This window comes from Bidens hawaiensis, unplaced genomic scaffold, assembly GCF_021521415.1.
Source record: "Bidens hawaiensis isolate Kalapana, Puna unplaced genomic scaffold, B.hawaiensis_p1.1 tig00035988_1, whole genome shotgun sequence".
NCBI classification, from domain to species: Eukaryota; Viridiplantae; Streptophyta; class Magnoliopsida; order Asterales; family Asteraceae; genus Bidens; species Bidens hawaiensis.
In genome coordinates this window covers 154587-178282 of record NW_027496282.1, presented here as the reverse complement: position 1 = coordinate 178282, position 23696 = coordinate 154587, and the positions used below count along the sequence as shown (strand labels likewise).

At 37.4% G+C, this 23696-nt stretch overlaps 2 protein-coding genes across 2 annotated transcripts; one reads left to right on the top strand and one right to left on the bottom strand.

The window, feature by feature from the left end:
• The first annotated feature begins 3411 nt into the window (after positions 1 to 3411).
• LOC143588114 (mediator of RNA polymerase II transcription subunit 33A-like) lies at positions 3412 to 10244 on the top strand. The gene is made up of 11 exons (XM_077069216.1): positions 3412 to 3917; positions 5214 to 5324; positions 5394 to 5714; positions 5804 to 6108; positions 6178 to 6269; positions 6342 to 6666; positions 6754 to 6964; positions 7073 to 7349; positions 7949 to 8594; positions 8679 to 8885; positions 8970 to 10244. Exons 1-11 carry the CDS (start codon positions 3640 to 3642, stop codon positions 10049 to 10051), a joined length of 3855 nt encoding a protein of 1284 aa, XP_076925331.1. The 5' UTR covers positions 3412 to 3639; the 3' UTR covers positions 10052 to 10244.
• A 154-nt stretch (positions 10245 to 10398) lies between these two features.
• On the bottom strand, positions 10399 to 14855 carry LOC143588115 (uncharacterized protein At5g19025-like). The gene is made up of 2 exons (XM_077069217.1): positions 14196 to 14855; positions 10399 to 10735 (listed from the first exon to the last, which is right to left on the bottom strand). Exons 1-2 carry the CDS (start codon positions 14795 to 14797, stop codon positions 10714 to 10716), a joined length of 624 nt encoding a protein of 207 aa, XP_076925332.1. The 5' UTR covers positions 14798 to 14855; the 3' UTR covers positions 10399 to 10713.
• Positions 14856 to 23696: the final 8841 nt, after the last annotated feature.

Below are 23696 nucleotides of genomic sequence, written 5' to 3'. Positions count from 1 at the left end.
ATAACCTTTAATATTATATAATCAAATCAAATTCACCCTTAGCACCTCCAATAACTCACCATACACATCAATGAAAAGATATTAATACTTATACAATTTAAAAAAAAAGAAAAAGAAAGGTGGGGTGTGATTCACACAACACAAGATAATAATACCATATACTTGTGTAGTTAAATGATTATGGACCCTTAAAGCAAATAAAAAAGTTAATTCTAAAGAAACAATCCACCAACTCTAGTATGGATGTGACATTTTCTCTTCCCACCTCTCATTCTCATTCTCATCCACCAACCCCAAACCCCACTACCAAACTTCCCCCAACTCCAAAAGCTCACCACCTAATCATACCCACCACCTTTAAATTCTATGCCAAAATTTCCATTGCTTCATGTTGATAAATTCTCAAATATAGCATTATCCTATTCATTGATGTTAATTAACCTAACTTATCCCAATCTACATTTTGTTCTTTCTAATTCAATACTAACTTATACCAAAAGTCTTTTTCAGACAGGCAATTAATTTAATTTATTAACTTCAATAGAAAAAAAATACTTAATTATGTAAATTTCACATAGACGGTGTTGTATTCCTACACATTAATGCCCCGAAGTCTTTCAACTAACGAACATAAGCCTAGAACCTCTCTATAACATTGGGGGTTAGCATGAGTGATGATTCTGTGATAAGGATTAGGCTAAAAGCATGTCGGTTGGGAGAAACAAGTTGGGTAAAAACAATTTGTAGCAAAAAAACCTAAGAAAAACAACGTAAAATGATTTGGTCTTACTTAAAAAATGTGACATTTTAAACGATAAAGCACTTAGGTTCAATGTTGATCTTGAGTTCCAAACGTTACGTGTTACTATTCAAATCAAGGTAACCGTCTAAATCAACTTGACTTTTCTTGCTTTTCAAGCTTGGTTAAGCTAATCAGAAAGATCTGATTCTTGAAGTTATGACTTCTCACACTAAATAAAAAGAACGATGTTATTAAGAAAAGTTGATAACATACCTAATCTTTAGAGGTGTCTTATCACCCCAACTTTCTTCATAGATACGGCTGTGTAGACGTCTATTTCATCTTTTGTTACATAGCGGACATTTCTTGTAGTTGAACCTGACTCGTTTCTTAAACGACAATGCTAATTACCTTTAATGGCAATTATTTATTTTACTTTCTATTTAAAAAAGAAAGATCGGATGTTTATGGTAATCTTTCTAGTATTTTGTGTTCTTTTTTTTTGATTTTTTTTTTTTTTAAATATAATAGGATGATACAATATTAAGGAACATGATTGGATTATATGGTCTTAAACTCTTAGCTTGTTCCAATTGATTTAATGTGCAAAATAACTCAAAAAGATATACCAAAATCCACAATAGGTCCCTTCTAATATTTTCTCCCTATCATAATTGCAAAAGAACAAAATTTCGAATATTGATGCTGGTCCCTAAATGTCATAAATTCATTCAATACTTTTATAGTTTTATTCAAGCATTCTTTCTAATCTGACATTATTTGATTCACACCCCACATATCAAATATGACCTTATTAAGCAATTACTTGTGTATCTAAGATTTTGTTTTCAAAATACTCCTCGACCCTTAGTGCGGCAATTGTTGACACGACCCGAACCTGACACGAAAAAAAACAAAGTTTTGGGTCTACCAATATGACCCGTTTAAAAAAACGGATTGGGTTTGGTTGACCCGTATTAAAACATGTTGACCCGTTAACACATTTAATTATTTAAATAAAACCTTTTATAATTATATTATCATTTGTGTTTTTTCCGTTCTCCGCTATTTTGAAGATACACTTGTAATTTCCAATTCAAGTTACTCATTTATAACCGAATCTATATCATATCAAATTTGTTTTTAATTTCTTTAATTGGTCGTGTTTGGAATAACCCGAATTATGTGTGTGCGGGTTAAGGTTGAAACCTCTAGCACGAATAATAATATGGGTCAGGTTCGGTTTACACATTTCAACCCGTCATCCTATAACCCGTTAACCCACTAACCCAACATATTTTACTTCTAATAAAGTCACTTTCTATTATATAAATACTTAAATTATCTAGTCAACGTGCTGTTTAGCGTCATCCATGATACATGTCCTGGGATCTGTAATATTTAATATTATGGAGACTAAACCCAATAGTTATTAATAAGATATAATCTCTTGTCTTAAAGTCCTGTTTTTTATTTGTTATTTTTATTAATAATTATACAAACACCATCCATTTGGAAGCTTTGTTCGATGAAAAGTAACTTACAAACCCAATAAAAACATGTGTGTAAGTCCAAATTTCTTTGTGTTAACTTTTATAATTTATTAATGATGATTTGAAAGTTTTAAAGATATTATTTTTATATCTAGTTTATGCAATTATGCAACATATCTTAAGTTGTACACAACTCTTAAGGTGGTGGTGTGACAACACTATGCTCCCTATACAAAATGACAAAACGACATTTTTATGTTATGTATGTGCTCACAATGTCATTTCTTATTTCATGAATTCGTCATATTGTTTTTATTTTCCTTATTTTATATATTTGTTCGATATAAGAAGGTTGAAGCAAATAACAATAATACTAATACAAATATTTTATAGATAAGAGAGTGACAAAACTTGAACTTTTTGGTTGATTGTGATCATAAATCTTTTTATTTGAAGAAAATTAAGAGGTCAAGCTTTGTTTTTCACGTAATATTTTCGACAAGTTTTGTTGATCAGACATCAACAGACCTCCTTAACCCCTTGATCCATCCGATTAGATAAAGTTTTCATTGTTAAACAACCTAATATTAATAGCTATTTTTATATATATGGAACTAGATATGATTAGAATACAAAATTACGTATGTCACTAAAATGCAAGTTTTTAATATTAATAGCTATTTTTATATATATGGAACTACATACATTTTTAACGCATAATGAACAATAATCTTCAAGTATAATTCACGAAAATATGCAAATGGGATGTATCAATCGACTCTTTTAATTATAAGGATACTAGTAATCTATTGGTTCTTATTAACATTTCGATTAATATATATATATATATATATAAAGAGATTACCCGATGTATTAGGCTTCCGCATTTGTACAGGGTTCGAAAGGGATACATGAATTTAAGACTGGGTGTAGTGGAGCGTTTTACCCACCTAAAAAGACCTAAAAGCGTTCAAGAACACGGCCCCTCAAGGCACTTTTGTTAAAATGAGGTAATGGTTGAAAACGACTCCATCCACTACACTCATTTTTGTTAAAAAGTCTCTATAATAACGTAGTGTTACGTGACACAAAACGTCTTTATAAGATCTCCATCCACTATATAGATAGTATGATATTTACTATTTAGAGTTAGCATCTAAAAGATGAGATCTATATATTTCTGTTATAAGACCATTTTCTGCTGGCCATCTACTTTATATATTTAAGTACTTACTTTTGTCTGCCACCACTTGCACACTTGCTAACCTCTTGCCTTCAACTTTGACTTCATAAATTCAGACCATTTTACACACATAGCCGCCCTTTGCAATCTTCTTTCTTCTTTTACTCTCTCTCATCAAAACATAAACACAAACATAACCAACATATATGTGACATACCTCAATGGCTGTGTCCTTAGGGACCCTGAGATTATGGGAAAGTGTCTTGGAATCAACAAAGAAGTCACAAGATAAGGGTAGTGATCCTATGATATGGGCAATACATCTTTCATCACAGTTAAACTCAGCTGGTGTAACTCTTCCTTCACCAGAATTAGCAAATCTTTTGGTTTCTCACATTTGTTGGGATAATAATAATCCCATTTCTTGGAAGTTTTTGGAGAAAGCTTTGATCTTTAACATAGTTCCACCTTTGCTTGTTCTTTCTCTTCTATCCACCAGGTTAGTTTGATTCTATTCTATTCTTTATATCAAGTTTTGGATCATGGGTTCGTGATTTCATCCTTTTTATGTGTTTCTTGATTGCACTAATTTTGACGTTATTTTACTAATCTCGTGAAAATAACGTTAAAAGTGACGGACGGTTAATCAGGCATCATGTAGTGGCGTTGATAGCCGAAAGACAAGGGTACATGCACCGATCAGCCGGTGTCCCGATGATTGAGTGCTATGTGCCTTATGTCCAAGGCTTGATGCAAAACTACTATCGAGCCGGGCGTCTCACCGGAAGCAGCCTCTCTATCCTTATGGGGTAGAGGTAAGGCTGTCTACATTTTACCCTCCTCAGACCCTACTATAGCTTTGCTATTGGTGGGATATACTGAGTACGATGATGATGATGATGATGATGATGATGATATGTGTTTCTTGATTGTTTTTAATGCTTTTTTATCAATAAAGTTTTGATCTTTTTGTGTTTCTTGATTGTTTTTAATTAAAAGAGGTTAATTCTTGATTATTTTTGCAAAAAGTTTCTATTTATGGAAGGTTAGTTAATGTTCTTGATTTATGGTTTCTTGAAGATCTTGCCATGACTCATGGGCTTATTTGCTTAATGTTCTTGATTTCAACATTGTTATCATCATTATTTTATTAATATTTAGTTTCTACGAGTTGATTCTGATTTGTTTGGATATTAATTATGTGGGACCCTCATGAAACAGTTTCTTTAAATCCAAAAATTTCATTTTTCTTGGATCTTTTTATATAAACTTAATCTAACATTTTTTTTCTCATTTCAAGAACCAAGCCTCCATTGATTCATTTTGAGTTCATTTTTTTAAATGAATTCAACTCTAATTGCAGTGGATCTACATATTTGTTTATATTCATTATTAAGGGCAGTTCAATACATGGAAGATAATCACATTTAGTGGAATATAGAAATAGAAGCAAGTTTATAAAATTAGTTAGAATAATATGCATTTTTTTTTGTCATTTTGTTTGTGTTTTAAGTGGATGAGTACATCTGTGGTTGGTGAGGTGGGGTGGGGTGGGGTGGGGTGGGGTGGGGTGGGGTGGGGTGGTTATCATTATCTTTTATTACCATTACTTTCATCATCATACATGTTACAAAACATATTTATCAAGTACAATACAAAAAGGTAACTAACATTCAAGTAACACACATGATTACTAACTTAGTAACTTGTATGGAATAATGCTAAAATACATTTTGTTACAATTATATTTCTTGGATCTCTTTTCCTAAATTGTTATATAACTTATTATAAACAGGGTTATTCCGATGCGACATACTCAACCTGCAGCATTTCGACTATACATGGAACTCCTAACGCGACACGTGTTTAAACTCAAACCACATGTAGAATTTAAAAACTATGAAATGTAAGTGTTCTTCTAAGCGTACCTAGTTTAAGTTGTTTCTTGTCGATTAACGATTTGTTAATAATGCAGGATCATGAATACAATAGACAATGTTCTTAATCTCTCTCAAATATTCGGCATCAAAGTGAATGATCCTGGCAGCATATTACTAGAATATATAGTTTCGGTTGTTTGGCAGTTAGTTGAGTCAGCATTAGAAGATGAAGGGCTTTTAGAACTTACAAAAGAAAGAAAACATAAATGGAATGTGCTTCAAGATATGGAAGTAGATGGTGCAAAACGGAATGAGATTTTGCAGAGTAAAAATACAGTTATGGCAGTTGAACTTATCGGTCTTTTCCTACAGAACAAAATAACTTCCAGGATTATGTTCTTGGCGCGCCGAAATATGTCAGTATTTAATCCTAATGACACTTTCTATTAATAGTAACATTTAATACATATATTTGAAATTTATGCATATTACTTAATATTATTAGGCCTGCATATTGGAGAAGTTTGATTCAGGATATTGAGGTTCTTGTGGTTAACTCATCAGCATTAAGAAGCTCTAAGGCGATGACACCGGAAATTATGCTTCAGTTAATATCAGATGATCATAAAGTTGTGTGTGACGGGAAAAAAACAAAGTATTTACAAGAAATCCACACGATAATGTCGTCATCTGCTAGTATGTCTCATAAAGTTAGTGGCTCTTCACTGTGGATTCCTCTTGATCTTGCACTTGAAGACGCCATGGATGGTTCACAAGTCGATACAACAAGCGCCATTGAGATTATCACACGTAAGTGACAAATATTCTTTAATAATACATTACACATTCGAATAAAGATTTTATGTACTCTTGTTATAGGTCTTGTAAAGGCTCTTCAAGTCTTACATGGAACCACTTGGCACGAGTGTTTTCTCGGTCTTTGGATGGCGGCTCTTCGTCTAGTTCAAAGGGTTTGTATTTCTCTTAAATTTAATATTTTGTGTTTATGAGTGTATCCAAACAATTTTTTTGTTTGTTTTCAGGAAAGAGATCCTATTGAAGGTCCTATGCCTCGTTTGGATACGCGTTTATGCATGTTATTATCAGTCACAACTCTAGTGGTTTCTGACTTGATTGAGGATGAGGAAAGTATGTCACACAATAATAATAAAGAAAACCGGCGTATGGAGCTGGTTTCAAGCTTGCAGAGTTTAGGTGATTATCAAAGCTTGTTGACTCCGCCTCAGTCGGTGATTCCTGATGCAAATCAGGCTGCTGCAAGAGCATTGATGATCATATCTGGTATTAATGCCGGTAATAGTGCATACTTTGACCCGGTCAACATTAAAGAAATAGCAAATAACATATGTAAGTATTAGTAATATTAATATACATGACCAAATCAGTTTCGAAATTAAACTGTTGTTGTTAACATTATATGTTCATGATTTGCAGCTGGAAACTTGCACCATTTGATAGTCGAGTCTTGCATCGCAAGGAACCTGTTGGACACATCAGCATACTACTGGCCCGGTTACGTGACAGGTCATATTAACCAAATCCCACATGGCGTGCCAGCTCAAGTCCCGGGCTGGTCAACGTTCATGAAAGGCGCACCGATCAATCCAGCCATGTTGAATGCTCTTGTTTCTGAACCTGCTTCAAGGTAACATATATAAATGATTAAATTCAATAACTTTTTAAAAGTTTACGCTAATTATCGGGTTTTAAGACAAAAAGGCGACTGAATTTAAGCTAATGGATTTGATGGAAGCTTAGCAGAGCTTGAGAAGGTTTTCGAGATTGCAGTCAACGGGTCGGATGATGACAAGATATCGGCTGCAACTATTCTTTGTGGTGCATCTTTGAACCGCGGTTGGAATGTGCAGGAGCATAGTGTTTATTTCATTACTAGATTATTATCACCGCCACCGCCTGCAAATTATTCAGGCAGTGATAGTCATCTTATTGCTTATGCACCCATGCTTAATGTCCTTCTTGTTGGCATTGCACCTATTGACTGTGTTCAAATATTTTCTCTACACGGACTCGTAAGTAGTTCATATTAGGATATAACTTTGGTTGGCAAATGTGGCCCATTGGGTTGAATGAGTTGTATTGAAATGTATATAATGGGTCAGAATGGGTCAAACTAAAAAACGAAAATGATTGAAACGGGTCAAAACGGGTTGAAATTTCTCAAGTATTTTTTTTTGGAACGAGAAAACGGATGAAACTTTTTAGTACTTTTACTTTTTTATTTATATTTCGAGTTATGATTTTTTAATTATTTTTTTTTTTGAATTTTTCAATGAGGGGGTTTTGAAATGGGTCAAAATGGGTTTTTGAAAGCTAAACCATTTCAAAAACCCCTCATTAAAAAAATCAAAAAAAATAATTAAAAAATCATAACTCGAAATATAAATTAAAAACTAAAAAAGTAAAAGTACTAAAAAGTTTCCTCCGTTTTTCTCGTTCAAAAAAAAAAAAAAAACCTTGAGAAATGTCAACCCGTTTAAATCATTTTTCTTTTTTTAGTTTGATCCATTCTGACCAATTATATACATTTTAATACAACCCATTCAACCCAATGGGTCACATTTGCCACCCCTAATTATGTCTAAACTCTGTTTTCATCCGGTTATTGCAGGTCCCACAGCTAGCAGGCTCTTTGATGCCAATATGTGAAGTGTTTGGATCATGTGTACCAAACACATCATGGACTTCAACAACTGGAGAAGAGATATCCGCATACGCAGTGTTTTCAAACGCGTTTGCGCTTATGTTAAAACTGTGGCGGTTTAACCACCCGCCTTTGGAATATGCAGTTGGTGACGTGCCTCCGGTAGGAGCACAACTAACTCCTGAAAACTTGTTATTAATGAGAAACTCTCAGTTACTTGATTCTGGTAACGAGGACCGGAACAGAAGACGGTTATCCGCAGTGGTGAAAGCATCGTGTCCGAATCGTATATTTGTTGACTCGTTCCCGAAGCTAAAGGCGTGGTACCGACAACATCAAGCGTGTTTAGCGTCAACACTTTCGGGCCTTGTTCATTCTCCAGTTCATCAGCTGGTTGATAGTTTGTTGAACATGATGTTTAGAAAGATAAACAGAAGTCAACCGTTGACTTCTGTGTCGGGAAGTAGTAGTTCGTCTGGGCCTGCAAGTGAGGACGCGTCTTTAAGACCGAAGCTGCCTGCTTGGGATATTCTTGAAGCGGTTCCTTTTGTTGTCGATGCGGCTTTGACCGCCTGCGCACATGGCAGATTATCGCCTCGCGAACTATGTACAGGTATCAAGTCTATGACTTTAAGGTTTGACTTAATAACCTTAAAACTTTTAAAATTTTGTGTTTTAAGGTTTCTTGTATTTGCAGGACTTAAAGATTTGGCAGATTTTCTTCCTGCATCATTGGCGATCATCGTGAGTTATTTCACGGCTGAGGTGTCACGTGGCGTCTGGAAACCGGTATTCATGAATGGAACCGATTGGCCAAGTCCAGCTGCAAATCTTTCGAATGTCGAAGAACATATCAAGAACATCCTAGCCGCCACTAACGTGAACGTTCCTCGCCTTTTCGCAGGTTCAAACGACATTTCGCGCCTTTTTTAACAATGTTTGACTTTTTTCTTGACTTTGACAGTTGACCGTTGACTTTCTTTTGCAGGGATAAGTTCACCATTTACTCTTCCACTGCCCTTAGCTGCCTTATTGAGTGTAACCATAACTTACAAACTCGATAAAGCATCACAACGGTTTCTCGATCTCGCGGGCCCGGCCTTGGAATCACTAGCAGCCGGGTGCCCATGGCCGTGTATGCCGATTGTAGCGTCTTTATGGACACAAAAGGCGAAAAAATGGAGTGATTTTCTTGTATTTTCGTCTTCGCGTACGGTTTTTCTCCAAGATAACGATGCAGTATATCAGCTTCTTAAAAGTTGCTTTACAGCCACACTCGGGTTGAACAATTCGCTTGTGTCAACCCATGGTGGCGTTGGAGCGCTTCTCGGGCACGGGTTCGGGTCAAACTATTATGGGGAGATATCTCCGGTAGCACCCGGGTTTCTATATTTACGGGTTTATCGGTCCATTAGAGACATAATGTCCTTAAGAGAAGATATTATATCTTTACTGATGCAATGTGTGAAAGATATAGCTTCTAATGGTGTAACACCTAAAGGCAAACAAGAAACAAAATATGGGCAAGTTTCACTTGCCACAAGTTTGACCAAAGTCAAACTAGCTGCTCAGCTAGCCGCTTCAATATTATGGATATCCGGGGGTCAAGGTTTGGTTCAGTCGTTAATAAACGAGACGTTACCGTCTTGGTTTATATCCGATCACCGAGAGGGAACGGGTGGGCCGGTTTCGATGTTATCCGGGTATGCTCTCGGGTATTTCACGGTTCTTTGTGGCGCGTTTGCATGGGGGGTTGACTCGTCCACGTCAGCGTCCAAGTGGCGTCCGAAGTTTCTCGGGTCACACATGGAGTTTTTGGGAAGTGCACTAAATGGGAAGATAACGCTCGGGTGTGATCCGATAACGTGGCATTCGTATGTGACGGGTTTTTTGAACTTGATGTTGGGTTGTATGCCGGATTGGGTGGTGGAAGTCGATTTAGAGATTTTGAAGAGATTGAGTAAAGGGTTGAGGCAATGGAATGAGGATGAACTTGCTCTTAAGTTACTGGAGTCTGGTGGTGTTGGTACCATGGGTGCAGCTGCTGAACTTATATCTCAGATTGATTGATAGTATATGGTTTTTGTTATGAGCTAAAGTTTTGTAAAGGTTATAGGTTTAGATGTACATTAGTTATATCAGTGTGACTTAATTCAGAACTGTTTCATTTTAACTTGTAATATGTTATATAGATATGATAATATTGAATTTGGTCAGTAAATGATTCTTTTGGGTGCTCATCATAAGCTAGGTAGGAAATGTTACAATCTCTTTGTATAATCTTCCTTTCAGGCATTCAGCAAGCACCTTGCGTGCAGCGCCAACAGGTTTACGATACTCGAGTAAACGTTTCAAATCACATTCCTAAAACAATATTGCAGTTGTAAATCCGAGTGTACTAGTGTGGGTATTTTTTATCCATGCTATCATCTCTTCCACCCCAAAGCTCAGCATCAACAACACTAATTATTAACTAAAATGTTTCAATGTTTATTCATAATTAGTTTGGTATACCCTTAGAAGGAGTTCATATACCAGAGACACCTGGTTTAAATTAAAGGGTCTTTTTTTCTCTAGCTATAAGTTTAAACAACTGTTCTGTCCAACGGTTTTAAGTTATCCAGAAACAAGAATCAGCCCGTTTTCTGGAAGGGTAATAACAGTAATAAACAAACAAGAAAAACCGGTGAAACAAACACTCCTGATTGTGTTCTTAAATATCGGCCATGATTTCATCCACTGAGACTCAAATTCCTGCCAAAACAAAAAAGGAAAGTTGACATGTTAGTATGGCTGTGTATACAAATAAAAAGGTCATTAAAATGGATACCAAGAGAAAACAGATAATAAGTCATCTTTGCAAACCAAACAGGCCATAACACACAGATTGGTGAGTTTACATACACTCTAAATGCAGATGTTCTCAAATATGTGTGTACTTTTGAAATATTAAAATCACAAATGTCATACATCATGTTTGACATGCTTCAATCATGATATCAAACTACTAGTGTCATCGAGTCAAAATGGGTTTGGGTTTAAACAAGGATTGCGCCTAAAGGAACACCACTGACACTCTATAGTCTATCCACACACGACTGACATGTCATAAAAAAATGTACAGCCTGTACGCACGGTATGACAGAGAAAATGGTCAAACGAGTCGTACGAGGGGCAAATCACACGGCCTGTATGATGTTTGAACTTAACACTTGATTTGGCCAGATCACTATGCAATATTAAACTTAAACAAGTTAACACTATTTAAACTTTTTAGTAAAGTGGTTAAGAAGGTTTTATGCAGTTAAATGCATCTCTAATGACCATCAAGCTACTTGAAGATACAACATAACTCATTTCAACATAAATAAGTTAATGATTCTTCGAAACTAAGACCCAAGCAACGCAAACTACTGGACTCAGCTACCAGCCGCCATGAATATTGGAAATACCCACAACTCTTGAGCCAGTCAGCAAGTATGGATGATAAAATTATCAAATAATAGCAGAGTTCAACTTCAAATTATCAAAGAACAGAAGTTGAACAACTAGAAAGTGGGTAACTCTTTGCTAACTTATTGATCATGTTGTTGAAACAGTCGAAATCAATGTAAAATCAAAACACAATGTAGTGTATTACAAGTTAGAATTTATATGCATCAACAAACAAACACTACTTCACATTGATTTTTTCATATCTTTTAAATCGACTCAAAATCCAACCAAACTTAACAGGTAGAGAATTAAGGCTACTTACGTCAACAGCAAACATATTCTCACATATATACCTAAGCAGTTAATGCGAAACAATATCAAATACGGTCGAGGATCGATATTTGAGATATTGGTTATCGCGGTGAGATATCGGTGGTATATCGGAAATTCAAATATCATGCAGATGTTTTATATATATATATATATATCACTTTAACACCAAGAATTCAGTATACTCTCCTACTGTTAACAAATTATCCTTTTGCAAATTGCAAAACACTAACAATTGTAGCAAGTAGGAGCTGATTAAGACTCAAAACACTAACATTAAACACTAAAAGTTGAAAATTAAGACTTAAAACACTGACATCGGGAATATCAGTGATATATCGGTCATATCGCCGATATTATCGGTACCGATATTCTGACCGACATTTCACACGAAGAACCGAGATACCACCGATATTGACTGCATAGGTTGCGTACTATACAATATAATCATACAAACAATGATAACACAAACATTAATGATGATGGCAATAATTATAGTCGGGTCATTTTGCAGAATAGTAACCAAGCTTCACTCAATCCTTTTGTCTCTCTAAATTCAAAAATCACTCAAGCTCTATTTCCGTTTCCATGCTTGTGCAATTACCAAGTTGCCATTTTTTATTTTATTATCATTAATGTCTATGTGAATTAATAATTAGTGATTTGGTGCTTCAATTACAAAACAATTATGGATTAACAAGAAATCAATCGACAGTCTGTCCCCAAAACCAGTTCACGATTTCAGTCAATTCAATGATGCAAACACAGACAGAGATCTAATCAGCGTTCACAAACCTTCAGCCAAATTCAATAGATTCAATTTCCCCAAACCTTTTTTCAATATCTTCATGATCGAAGCACTGTGTAATGAAAGTAACTTTAAAATCAAAACTTCGGAATATTTCGAGGATACGTAGGAGGATTTTGTGCTTTAGGAAAGGTTGATGTCATGCAAGGATAGAAAATTAGGAATCGTTCCATTAAAAATAACCAAATATAGAGTGACATGTGTAACTTATATGGGAAACTACTGGCTAACAAAATCATTGTTCGGTAGTGGCAAAGTAATGTTTTTTTAACTTTGAAGAAACGGGTTTGAAGAAATTGAATATACTGAAGTCGGACAAGGTTTGTGATTGTCAACTAAATCTGTCCGGAAGATTGAATCAACTAAATTGGAAAATAAGCTTTTGAGAAACAGATCGCCAAAATGAATTTCTTGTTATTCCATAAAAAAGTTATTTTTTAACTAAAATGCCACATCGCGAATTATTTGATCCGAATAAGCATTAAAAATTAAAACAAAACGTCGTGACCTAATAATTACACAAGAGTGGTACAGCAAATTTTACTTCAGTTACTTTAAAGAGACAAAAAGAAATTAAATGAATTTAAAGGATCACTTGAAAAACTTGATTACTATTCTTTAAAGTCTTCCTTTAATAAGCATGAAATCTACAGATAACTTAAAACATAACTAAATAAAGATACCACGAGACCATCTTAACCTAAACTTATAATGTGTCAACTAAACTCAAATCAAGACACCTTGTGAAACATATATCAATCACTGAAATGTTACTTTGATCACTAAACATCACATCTTCTAGACCATTTTTTTTTCAATTTTAGTTTAATTCCAACCTACTCACAGAAAAGGCTATCACCACACAGTTCTTCTCATCAACTATGTTATTAAAAGCCCTTCAGGCACATAGGAAAAGCGCCTCACAGAAAAATCTCGTTAAAATTAAGCATATTTCTAGCAAACTAGTCCGAAACATCTGAAAACGCCCATGACCAGCTTAAGCAAGCCTAAGACACGCCTAATCTATAACATCAATAAGCCTAATCTAAAATAAGCAAAGATATGAAAACCTATTTCGCACACAACTAAAACAAGAAATGCATAATTAGTTACCAAACTATGAGCACCTAATCTAATCATCTAAAGCAAGCAAAAATATCAAAACTTAATTCACACACAACTAAAACAAGAAATGCATAATTAGTTAGGGGTTGTTTGGCAATCTAGTTTTGTTTCAATAAGAGGTGTGACTGATTAAGAGGTAGCCTCTAAATCGTTCAGCATGTCTTCGAAACTTAACCATTAAAAGGGTCCATGAGTCATTAAGGGGCTTCTTGGTAGCCTATTAATGATTCCTCTAGCCTCTTAATGGTTAAGTTTCAGAGACATGCTGAATGATTCAGAGGCAACCTCTTAATCAGTCACACCTCTTATTAATTCAACAACCCCTAAGATATGTAACCAAACACACTCTACCCCTGACCGATTTATGAACACGTAATCTAACTACCCAAACCTACACCGAATCTACACGTATTCATCAACGAACACCTAACCTAACAACCTAAACCAAACAAATACCTTAAAACCTAACTCACACACACATGACACAACTACCAAAATAAAAACAAACACACTCACTTCTTATTCCTCCGCCCGCGCTTGGGCCCCCACCCTTCGAGCTTGGCAACAGGACACCCACACTTCAACCTAAACAACAAAACGGCACGTCCATTAACCGGCGCCATCTTCCTTAACTCGGTCCTCAAACACTCGTAATCCGGATTCGCCTCGCTCCCGCCCTTCCACGGCAACTCATCCACCGCCTCCTTCACACCAGATCTCAACATCTCCTCCGTCTGCAACTGCAAATCAAACTCCATCGCCTTCTTCATTCCCTTACATCCTCTCTTCCCACACTTCCTACTCCTCGCTCCACAACAGATCTCTAAACAAATAATCGATAACACGAAGAAGATGAAAAAACCTAAAAAGTAAATTGAGGAGTAATCGATTAGGATTGAGAGTGAGATTGGCGGGAGGATTAGGGATAAGGAATGGAAGATGTAATGGAAGTAGGATAGGATAAGGAAACTGCCGGAGAATAAGACGAGGATGAGGATTAATATGTCTAGGGTTGCGGATGGAGAGTGGTGGCAGGTGGTGATGGAGTTAGGGTTTGGTGTGGTATGTTTTTTGTGGTGGTTATTGGTAGACATTGGGGTGAAGATGGTCTGGCTCATGTTAGTGGTGGTGGTGGTGGTGGTGGTGATGATACTGAGACGAAGAGTTTTTTTTTCGGTGGGATGGAGAGTGCGTATGTTAGCCGACACTTTATATATTATTATTATTATTTTTATTTTTATTTTTATAAACTTTTTTTGGTTTCGTATAAGGTATGTCATAAATGATGAATGGCGTCGTCGATGATAAGAATGTGTCGTTGGAGAAGATAAGATAATGCTAGTGACGGTTTTGAGATTGCGGACTGCGAAGCGTGCGTTGAACTGGGTCGAACGTGGCGAAGGAAGACGAGTGTTGTTTCGGATGGGTTTTCGATTGAACGAGTGAGTTTTTGAGATGTTATAGAAGAAAAGATATTATTAGAGAGGATATTAATCGTAGACGTTGGGCGGGAAAGCTTGTTTGCGGTTGTGTTGTTTCGCCGTGGCTTCGGGTATAACGGTTCAGAGAGAATGAAACGGATTCGGGAAATGCCGTTTTGAAAAAGGCGCTAAATGTTCAGGATATTTTAAAAAAAGGCAGAGGTTATAGAATATAAATATCCTTTGATTTATTTAACTCGTAATGCACATGTTTAATTTATTCGGAGCTATTAGAGCGGGATTCACTTTTTGGGGAATGTGAGTCGAAGTTTTTGGTGTTTTAGTCACCTTTCAATGGCTCCGTTAATGATGTGCGAGGAATTGCCTTATTGATTTGATTATTATATTGTTATCGTAATTAAAAGATTGTATTTGATTATGCTTCTTTATATTTATATCACTGTAGTGCTATATATAATTGATAAATAATACAATCATACCTACGATGTTTTCATTATTTTACAAAGTTAGCCCACAAAAAGAAAAGTTGTTAAAGAGAGTTGTATCTAACGTTGTAAAAGTTAGCCCACCAAAAGAAAAGTTGTTAAAGAGAGTTGTACTTGACGTAATGTAATTTGGATATTGATGAGCAGTGGATTATGTGAACGACTATTAAAATGGTTTTTGATATATATGGGGTTATGTTATTCTATAAAAAAAGACAAAAATTAGAATGATGATAATGATTTGTGACCCCAAAAAAACACTAAAAATAACAACTCAAAATTTAATAAAAAGAAATAAATAAATAAATAAAAACACAGAAATGTTTCACGTGTCTTCCTCATCCTCAAAAAAAATTTTGCAATGTTGAGGAAAGACCATTACTGTGTCTTTTTATTTATAATTTTTTTTGTCATTGATTGTGTCTTTTTTTCGTGATATTGTGTTATATTTTATTCGGCATTGTGTTATATTTTACAATTATTGTATCTTTATTTATTTATTTATTTATTGTGTTTTTGATTATTTTCCGTGATTGTGTCTTTTTTTGGGGCATTGTGGACTTGTGTCTTTTAATCATTTATTTAACGAGAATTACAAGGGAAACATTTTAGTTTTTAAGATAAAATGGAAAAATACGTCATTTATGTTTGCGTGGTTTTTCAATTGACGTCCTTTGGCAAACTTAATGACAGAAAACATTCTTGATGTTCAAAAAAACGTTGCACGCTTCGTCATTTTCACTAACGAGGGTTAGTTTTTCTCGTTAAATCCAGTCATATACATCTCATGTGAGGGAAATTTAGTCTTTTTACCTCCTCAGGGGTTTTTTGTTTAATTGACTTAAAATTTCAGACTTTAAATAAATAATTTTTTTTTCTTTTTACTCACGTTCTTCCCCAAATATTCATAACTCATCATCAATACCACAACCAAACACCAGCCACCAGTCGTCGTCGTCGTCGTCGTCATCATCATCATCATCATCATCATCATCATCATCATCATCATCATCATCATCATCATCATCATCATCATCATCATCATCATCATCATCAATTAACGTTCATTACCTCCTATTTATGCATAAGCTTAAGAATAAAATTATAAAACTAAAATAAACTAAATATGTTTATAAAATGACAGTGTCACTAAATTATTATATAATATAATTGCAAAGTTTGGTGCCGCAAAGTTCCGACTTGACAACTTTGCGGCACCTGATTGGTCTTTTTAAGTTTGTTTTAGTTTCGGTTCGTAACAAACGTAACGAAAAATGGTCGAACACTTATTGGTTCTTTTTGGTTTGTTTTAGTTTCGGTCCGTAACATACGTAACGAAAACCGACCAAATGTCAATTTTGTTTTGTTTTAGTTTCAGTACTGTAAAAACGTAGCTAAAACCGAACGAATGCCGATTTTGTTTTTTGTTTTAGTTCCGATACCGTAATGAACGTGACAGAAACCAACCGAATTTGCGTAGACTCACCGTCTCAACTCCCAATATTGGTAACAATAGGGTTTTACCAACGACCGAGTTTTACCGATTGATGCCACTTCGTCCACCTCAAATTTTACTATTTTTTTGTTTTTATTTTGGCTTTAATTCCGGTACAATAACACACGTGACTGAAACTGACCGATTTCGCGTTGACTTTTCGCCTCAACCCTTGCAACCGATAATGCTTGGGTTTTACCATTGCCGGTTAATACTAAAATAATATATGTATAACATGCATACATAAATATGTATGTAGAGAGTATTAGAATAAATACAGTCTATTATATGCGGTCACCATGGCACCATCTCCACATCTCATGCAACACCATTTTGTCGGTTCGTCTCCGGCCGACAACCGTCACCATCACACCACCAGAAACCACCATCACCACCAATCAACTATACCCTAGCAGCCACAAAACCACCACTATCAATATATTATACCCTCCTATGTCACCTCGTCGGAACCCTAGAAATGGTCAGAATCGCACAAAATTTAGCCTCAAAACACCTTGAAACAATGATAGAGGCCTTATAGTTACTGAAGACATAGATGCATAGATGAAAACCTGGAGCCCCGATCTTCCATTTCACGCCAAACGGGGTGTTGAGGAAATTATATAGGGTTCCGTTGGCTAGGGTTTCGGTAGCGGAGATGTCGGAAAAGGCGATGACGTTGGCCTTGAGGATTGGTCGGGCGTTGACGGGGTCAGGCATGTGGCGACGTAGACGACGGGGAATTGTTGGCGAAGACGGAGATGTCGATGCCGGTGTCATAGGTGGTGGCGGATCTGACGATGTGGATGTGGTGGTTGAGTGGTCAGAGATGGCGTCAGCGGCTGTGGTGTAGAGAAAGAGAGGATGTTGTTGCGGGTTGGTTTGGAGAGACAGAGAGGGGGGATATGAAATTACGTATTTACCCTCACGTGCAGGTCATGTGATTAGAGTTAACGAAAAAATCTAACTGGATTAGTGGAAAAGGACGTAATGTGCAATATTTTGGAAACACAGAATATGATTTCAGTCATTAAGTTTTCCAAATGACGACTATTGAAAAACCATGAAAACGTAAAGGACCTGTTTTGTCATTTTGTCTTTTTTTAAGGTTTTCGTTTTTTATTTATATTTTGAGTTATGAATTTTTTATTTTTTTTAGATTTTATATAGGTTTTCTTTTATCACAAAACATTCTCACACTTCTAATTTTTATCTCCCTTTACATTTTAACTTTTCCCAATATAAATGCACTTCAACTTTATTTGAGTATATTAAACTTCTTAAAACTTGTCTAAATGCTATGTTCTAAAACTTTTTCAAAAATAATAATTTGTTAACTTTTAATATGATCAAAATAAAATGACATAATTTTTTTTGAAGAAAATCTTGGTAAAAATAAAATGGTGTATATATCATACATAATATTTCGAGTGGTAATATAAGAGCTTAATGATACATTTATGATATTATTAATATTTGGTCCTACATGTTAAGGAGAGCCTAATAGTTTAATTTGGATTTAATATTTTCGTGTTAGCATCAGTTATGGTTGCACTAAGTAAAGATTTTAATTCAAACAAAGTACATTTTGAAGAGGTTATAGAAACTGGTAGATTACATAACAATAACTGGTCCTAAAATAGTAAAATGGATTTATGGGTGCCTGTATGTCAAGTTTTGTGAGATCTTAGGCTAGTTAGGCGGAACGCATACCGCCCCGATTCTCAAGAGACTGAATTTCCTGCGTTGCCAAAAGCCGCACTTTCTGAATTGGTTCATCTAGATAAAAGCATGGCCGAATACATGCTCGCCAATGCAAATGGAAAATGTGTACGAGTAACTCATGGGTTTTGCTTCCACTTCTTTCTTGTCTTTGCCTGACTCTAGTTCTTCATACTCTAGAAATGGTGACCGCTCGCCTGTGGTGAATGGTAAGCTAAAATGTTAGTTTCATGTACATGAGTTTATTTGGGTCATCTCAAAGGCTCAAACTATACTACGGGTCAATTTGGGTCTATTCAAATTAGTCAAACGGGTCAAAACGGACAAGTAAATGACAATGTTTAAAACATACTCATTTTAAACAAGCAAATGAGTGAGTGAGAAATTTATAAAAAAAAATGAAGTGGTAGTGTGGGGATATAATCGTATAATTGTTTTTTTTTTCTTTGGGTTATAATAAAATTATAATCGTATGATTTAACAGACTTGTGAAATAAGTTACATATGTAATAATTTAAATAGGGGTAAGCATAAATAAGGTAGGTAAGACTCGTGAGACACGAACTGATCACAGACTCGATTATTTATAATAGGGTTGATTCTCGCGTCTTGTGAATACTATTAACTAGGATTTATTGACTATCAATTTTTAGATTTTACGGTTACAGACCATGATTTATTTTTCATATTAGTGTTACATAAGCAAAGCTATAGAGCATAAAGTCTATTGTCAACCACATTCGTCCACCATTTATTATTACAAGACTAATAGTTTTAAAGCAAGAGGTTTCCAATAAAGGAAAATTCTCAAAATAAGCATTTATGAAAACGTTTTTCAAGTTTTATGTGTCATTTGCAAGAAATTCCTAAAATGGGTATTATAATCTGGTCGTGACGAGTAGTTTGTATAACCAAATAAAACTTGACACGTGTCTTTAAACTAACCGTAATGAGCAGATTTACTAACCATTTACCTGTCACGACTAAATAAGTTTTATGTCTCGTAATCAACGTCAACGAGTAATTAATAAGTTCTTTAGTCGCGACGAGTAGATTGTAAGGTTAAACTAGTCGGGACGAGTTAACTACTAATAAATTACTTTTGTGGGGAATGTATACCAGGTAAACTAGTCGCTGCGACTAAATGACTTATGAATTAATCGTGGGCGTTGATTACGAGCCATGAAACTTATTTAGTCGTGACAAACACATGATTAGTGAATCTGCTCGTTACGGATAGTTTAAGGGCTCATAACAAGTTTTAACTGGTTCTACAAACTACTCGTGTGTTATTATAAACTACTCGTCACGACTAGTTTATAACACCTATTTTAGGAATTTCTTGCAAATAACACCTAAAACCTTAGAAACGTTTATTTTGAAATTTTCCCTTTCCATAAAGCATGTAGAACCCACTTGGTGGACAATGAAAGAGATAATGGAGACAAGACCATTCCCTTTAGCAACTCTATTAGATAGTGTTTAGTATGTGGTAACGAAAGAGAGAATGGAATAACGGTAATGAAGTTAAACATGTTTGGTTATCAAAAGGAATGGAATAATCAATTCCAATGAAATCCCATTCCCTCTAAATGAGTAGAAATCATTCCTCCCCTTACCCCTATGAAGAAACACTAACCGGACCCCTGACAGATTACTGGTAATCTGGGGGTTAGATAGATGTTTCCCACGAGGGGTTAGACCCTTGGAAGATGGTTCTTCTGATAACCTGCAAAACAGACACCGTGAGCTCGTCACTGAGAAGGGGGGGGGGTTCCTCCTTGTGACCACCCTCCGGCGTGAGAATCAGACTAGATTGCTCTTTAAATATAAAAGTATATTAAGAGATTGCTAGAGCAGATATCAGGTATATTATGATGATAATGTGATAATGTAATGTGTTGAGATGATCATACCATTTGGGGTATTTATAGCCGAAGGTAGGTTTCCAAGGAGGTATGGCCGGCTGCAACAGTGTTCCTGTTCATCAACAGTAGCCTACGCACGTGCCCTGCTGGTAGTTGGTGGGTAGGCAGCGGCTGATAGTGACCAGGCCTGCTGTATACTATTCCCTTTCCACCAACTGCCGGCTACGCACGTGGTATGACAGTAGTTGGTGAGTAGGCAGCGGCTAATAGTGATACAGTACAGGAGCATGCTGCTCGCCATACTGTATCAGTGAGCTGTCGTATCTCTGATCAGATCTTTCGCCCATACCTCGTCAGGTACAGTAAAAGGTCCTTCAGTATACAGACTGGCTTATTTGGGCGGGAGTATTCCCCCTCCCGCCTCTGTGCGGGATTGCTCCCGGCTTTGCTCATTCCTTCAGGTGACACTGAATGATCGAGAGCCAAGTACCTAGTGCGTGTAGCCATGCTGCGCGGGTGGCCTTCCCTCATGGCTTGTATCCGAGGCTGCGGGAACAGGCGGAGTCCTTCACCATGGGAGGCATTTCCTGCGGGAACAGCTTGCGTACTGCGCGTAAGGACGTCACGTCTCTGAGCATGGTTGGTCCTGCGGATCCAGTTGGTCTCTGCGCAGACGTCCCTGTTTAAGGTGAGTCTTGCGGGACCAACTGGGCTCTGCTGCAAGACTCACCTTAAACAGGGACGTCTGCGCAGAGACCAACTGGATCCGCAGGACCAACCATGCTCAGAGACGTGACGTCCTTACGCGCAGTACGCAAGCTGTTCCCGCAGGAAATGCCTCCCATGGTGAAGGACTCCGCCTGTTCCCGCAGCCTCGGATACAAGCCATGAGGGAAGGCCACCCGCGCAGCATGGCTACACGCACTAGGTACTTGGCTCTCGATCATTCAGTGTCACCTGAAGGAATGAGCAAAGCCGGGAGCAATCCCGCACAGAGGCGGGAGGGGGAATACTCCCGCCCAAATAAGCCAGTCTGTATACTGAAGGACCTTTTACTGTACCTGACGAGGTATGGGCGAAAGATCTGATCAGAGATACGACTGCTCACTGATACAGTATGGCGAGCAGCATGCTCCTGTACTGTATCACTATTAGCCGCTGCCTACTCACCAACTACTGTCATACCACGTGCGTAGCCGGCAGTTGGTGGAAAGGGAATAGTATACAGCAGGCCTGGTCACTATCAGCCGCTGCCTACCCACCAACTACCAGCAGGGCACGTGCGTAGGCTACTGTTGATGAACAGGAACACTGTTGCAGCCGGCCATACCTCCTTGGAAACCTACCTTCGGCTATAAATACCCCAAATGGTATGATCATCTCAACACATTACATTATCACATTATCATCATAATATACCTGATATCTGCTCTAGCAATCTCTTAATATACTTTTATATTTAAAGAGCAATCTAGTCTGATTCTCACGCCGGAGGGTGGTCACAAGGAGGAACCCCCCCCCCCCTTCTCAGTGACGAGCTCACGGTGTCTGTTTTGCAGGTTATCAGAAGAACCATCTTCCAAGGGTCTAACCCCTCGTGGGAAACATCTATCTAACCCCCAGATTACCAGTAATCTGTCAGGGGTCCGGTTAGTGTTTCTTCATTGGCGCCATCCGTGCATAAAGCTAGAACTTTATTTTTCTCCAGTTTTTTCAAACTTCTACAAAGATGGTTAGAGAAATTCCGGTAACCACAACCCCAGCTACTGGGATGAACACCGGCAACACAGTTTTTACGAACACTACCCCGGCTACCGAAGCCGGGGCAAGTGAAGTAAATTTTACGAACACTACCCCACTTACCAAAGCTGGGGCAAGTGCAGTAAATGATCGCCTACTGGGATCCACCGATACCCAGTTTGAGAAACGAAGACTCCCCCGCCAGACTCTCGATGAAGTTAAGGCATGGGCGGAGGCACGACAAAAGGAATTCCAGGCTGAGTTGGACGAACGCTTGCGTTCCGTGCAACAGGCCGACGAATTCGAATACTGGGAGGATGACTCGGAGGAATCCGACTCCGACGCGAACCCTCGCCATAGGGCAAAAGGGAAGCGTAAGGAAACGGAATCCCAACCGAAAAGGCATTTTGGACAAGCCTTCAAACCAAAAAGCACAGGTGGAAGTCCACGAGACTTCTCTAAAACGTTCAGACCAAACGTTGCAAATGCAGGAACGTCCAAATTTGCAAGGGACATTGCTGAAGCAATCGCCCCAAAGAGTGCCAAACAAATGCCCAACATAGGCACATATGACGGTATATCTGATCCAGACGATCATTTGAACAGGTTCATAGCGGGGGCAACCGTCAGCAATTGGACGGAACCCACGTGGTGTTACATGTTCCAAATGACGCTGGTGGGGGCTGCTAGAGCTTGGTTTGATCGCCTACCGGTCAACCACATCTACGACTGGGCAGACTTCCAGCAGAAGTTTAGCCAACACTTCAGCCAGCAACGGAAGTATACCGAGGAGCAATGGACAATCCTCAAATGCATACGAGAGGAAGATGAATCTCTGCCAAACTTCATCACTCGCTTCAACTCAAAGAAGCTAAGTTTGGGCAATATCAGCGAAGATCTTGTTCGCGCTGCCTTCATCCAGGGCGCACATGACCCAGAGCTCATCCGCACCCTAACGGGTAAAGATGGCATGCCATCCACATGGGATGGCATCATGACAGCAGCAAAACGCTATGCGGAAACAGAGAAGCAACTGGGTAGAGATCTCCCACAGAGCACAAACCTCTACACCCAGAGGACGAGAGAAGACAACGTCCTCACCGCCCGACTAAATAAAAAACGAAAGCTAGGCATTTGGCAGTCAAGGGTAAACTTTGACACCTCATCCGGCTTGCAACATCGGTTGGGCGGAAGGGATAATGTACAGTCGCACCGGAACTCCAGATGGACGCCACTCACCAAAAGCGTCACTGAGATATTCGCCA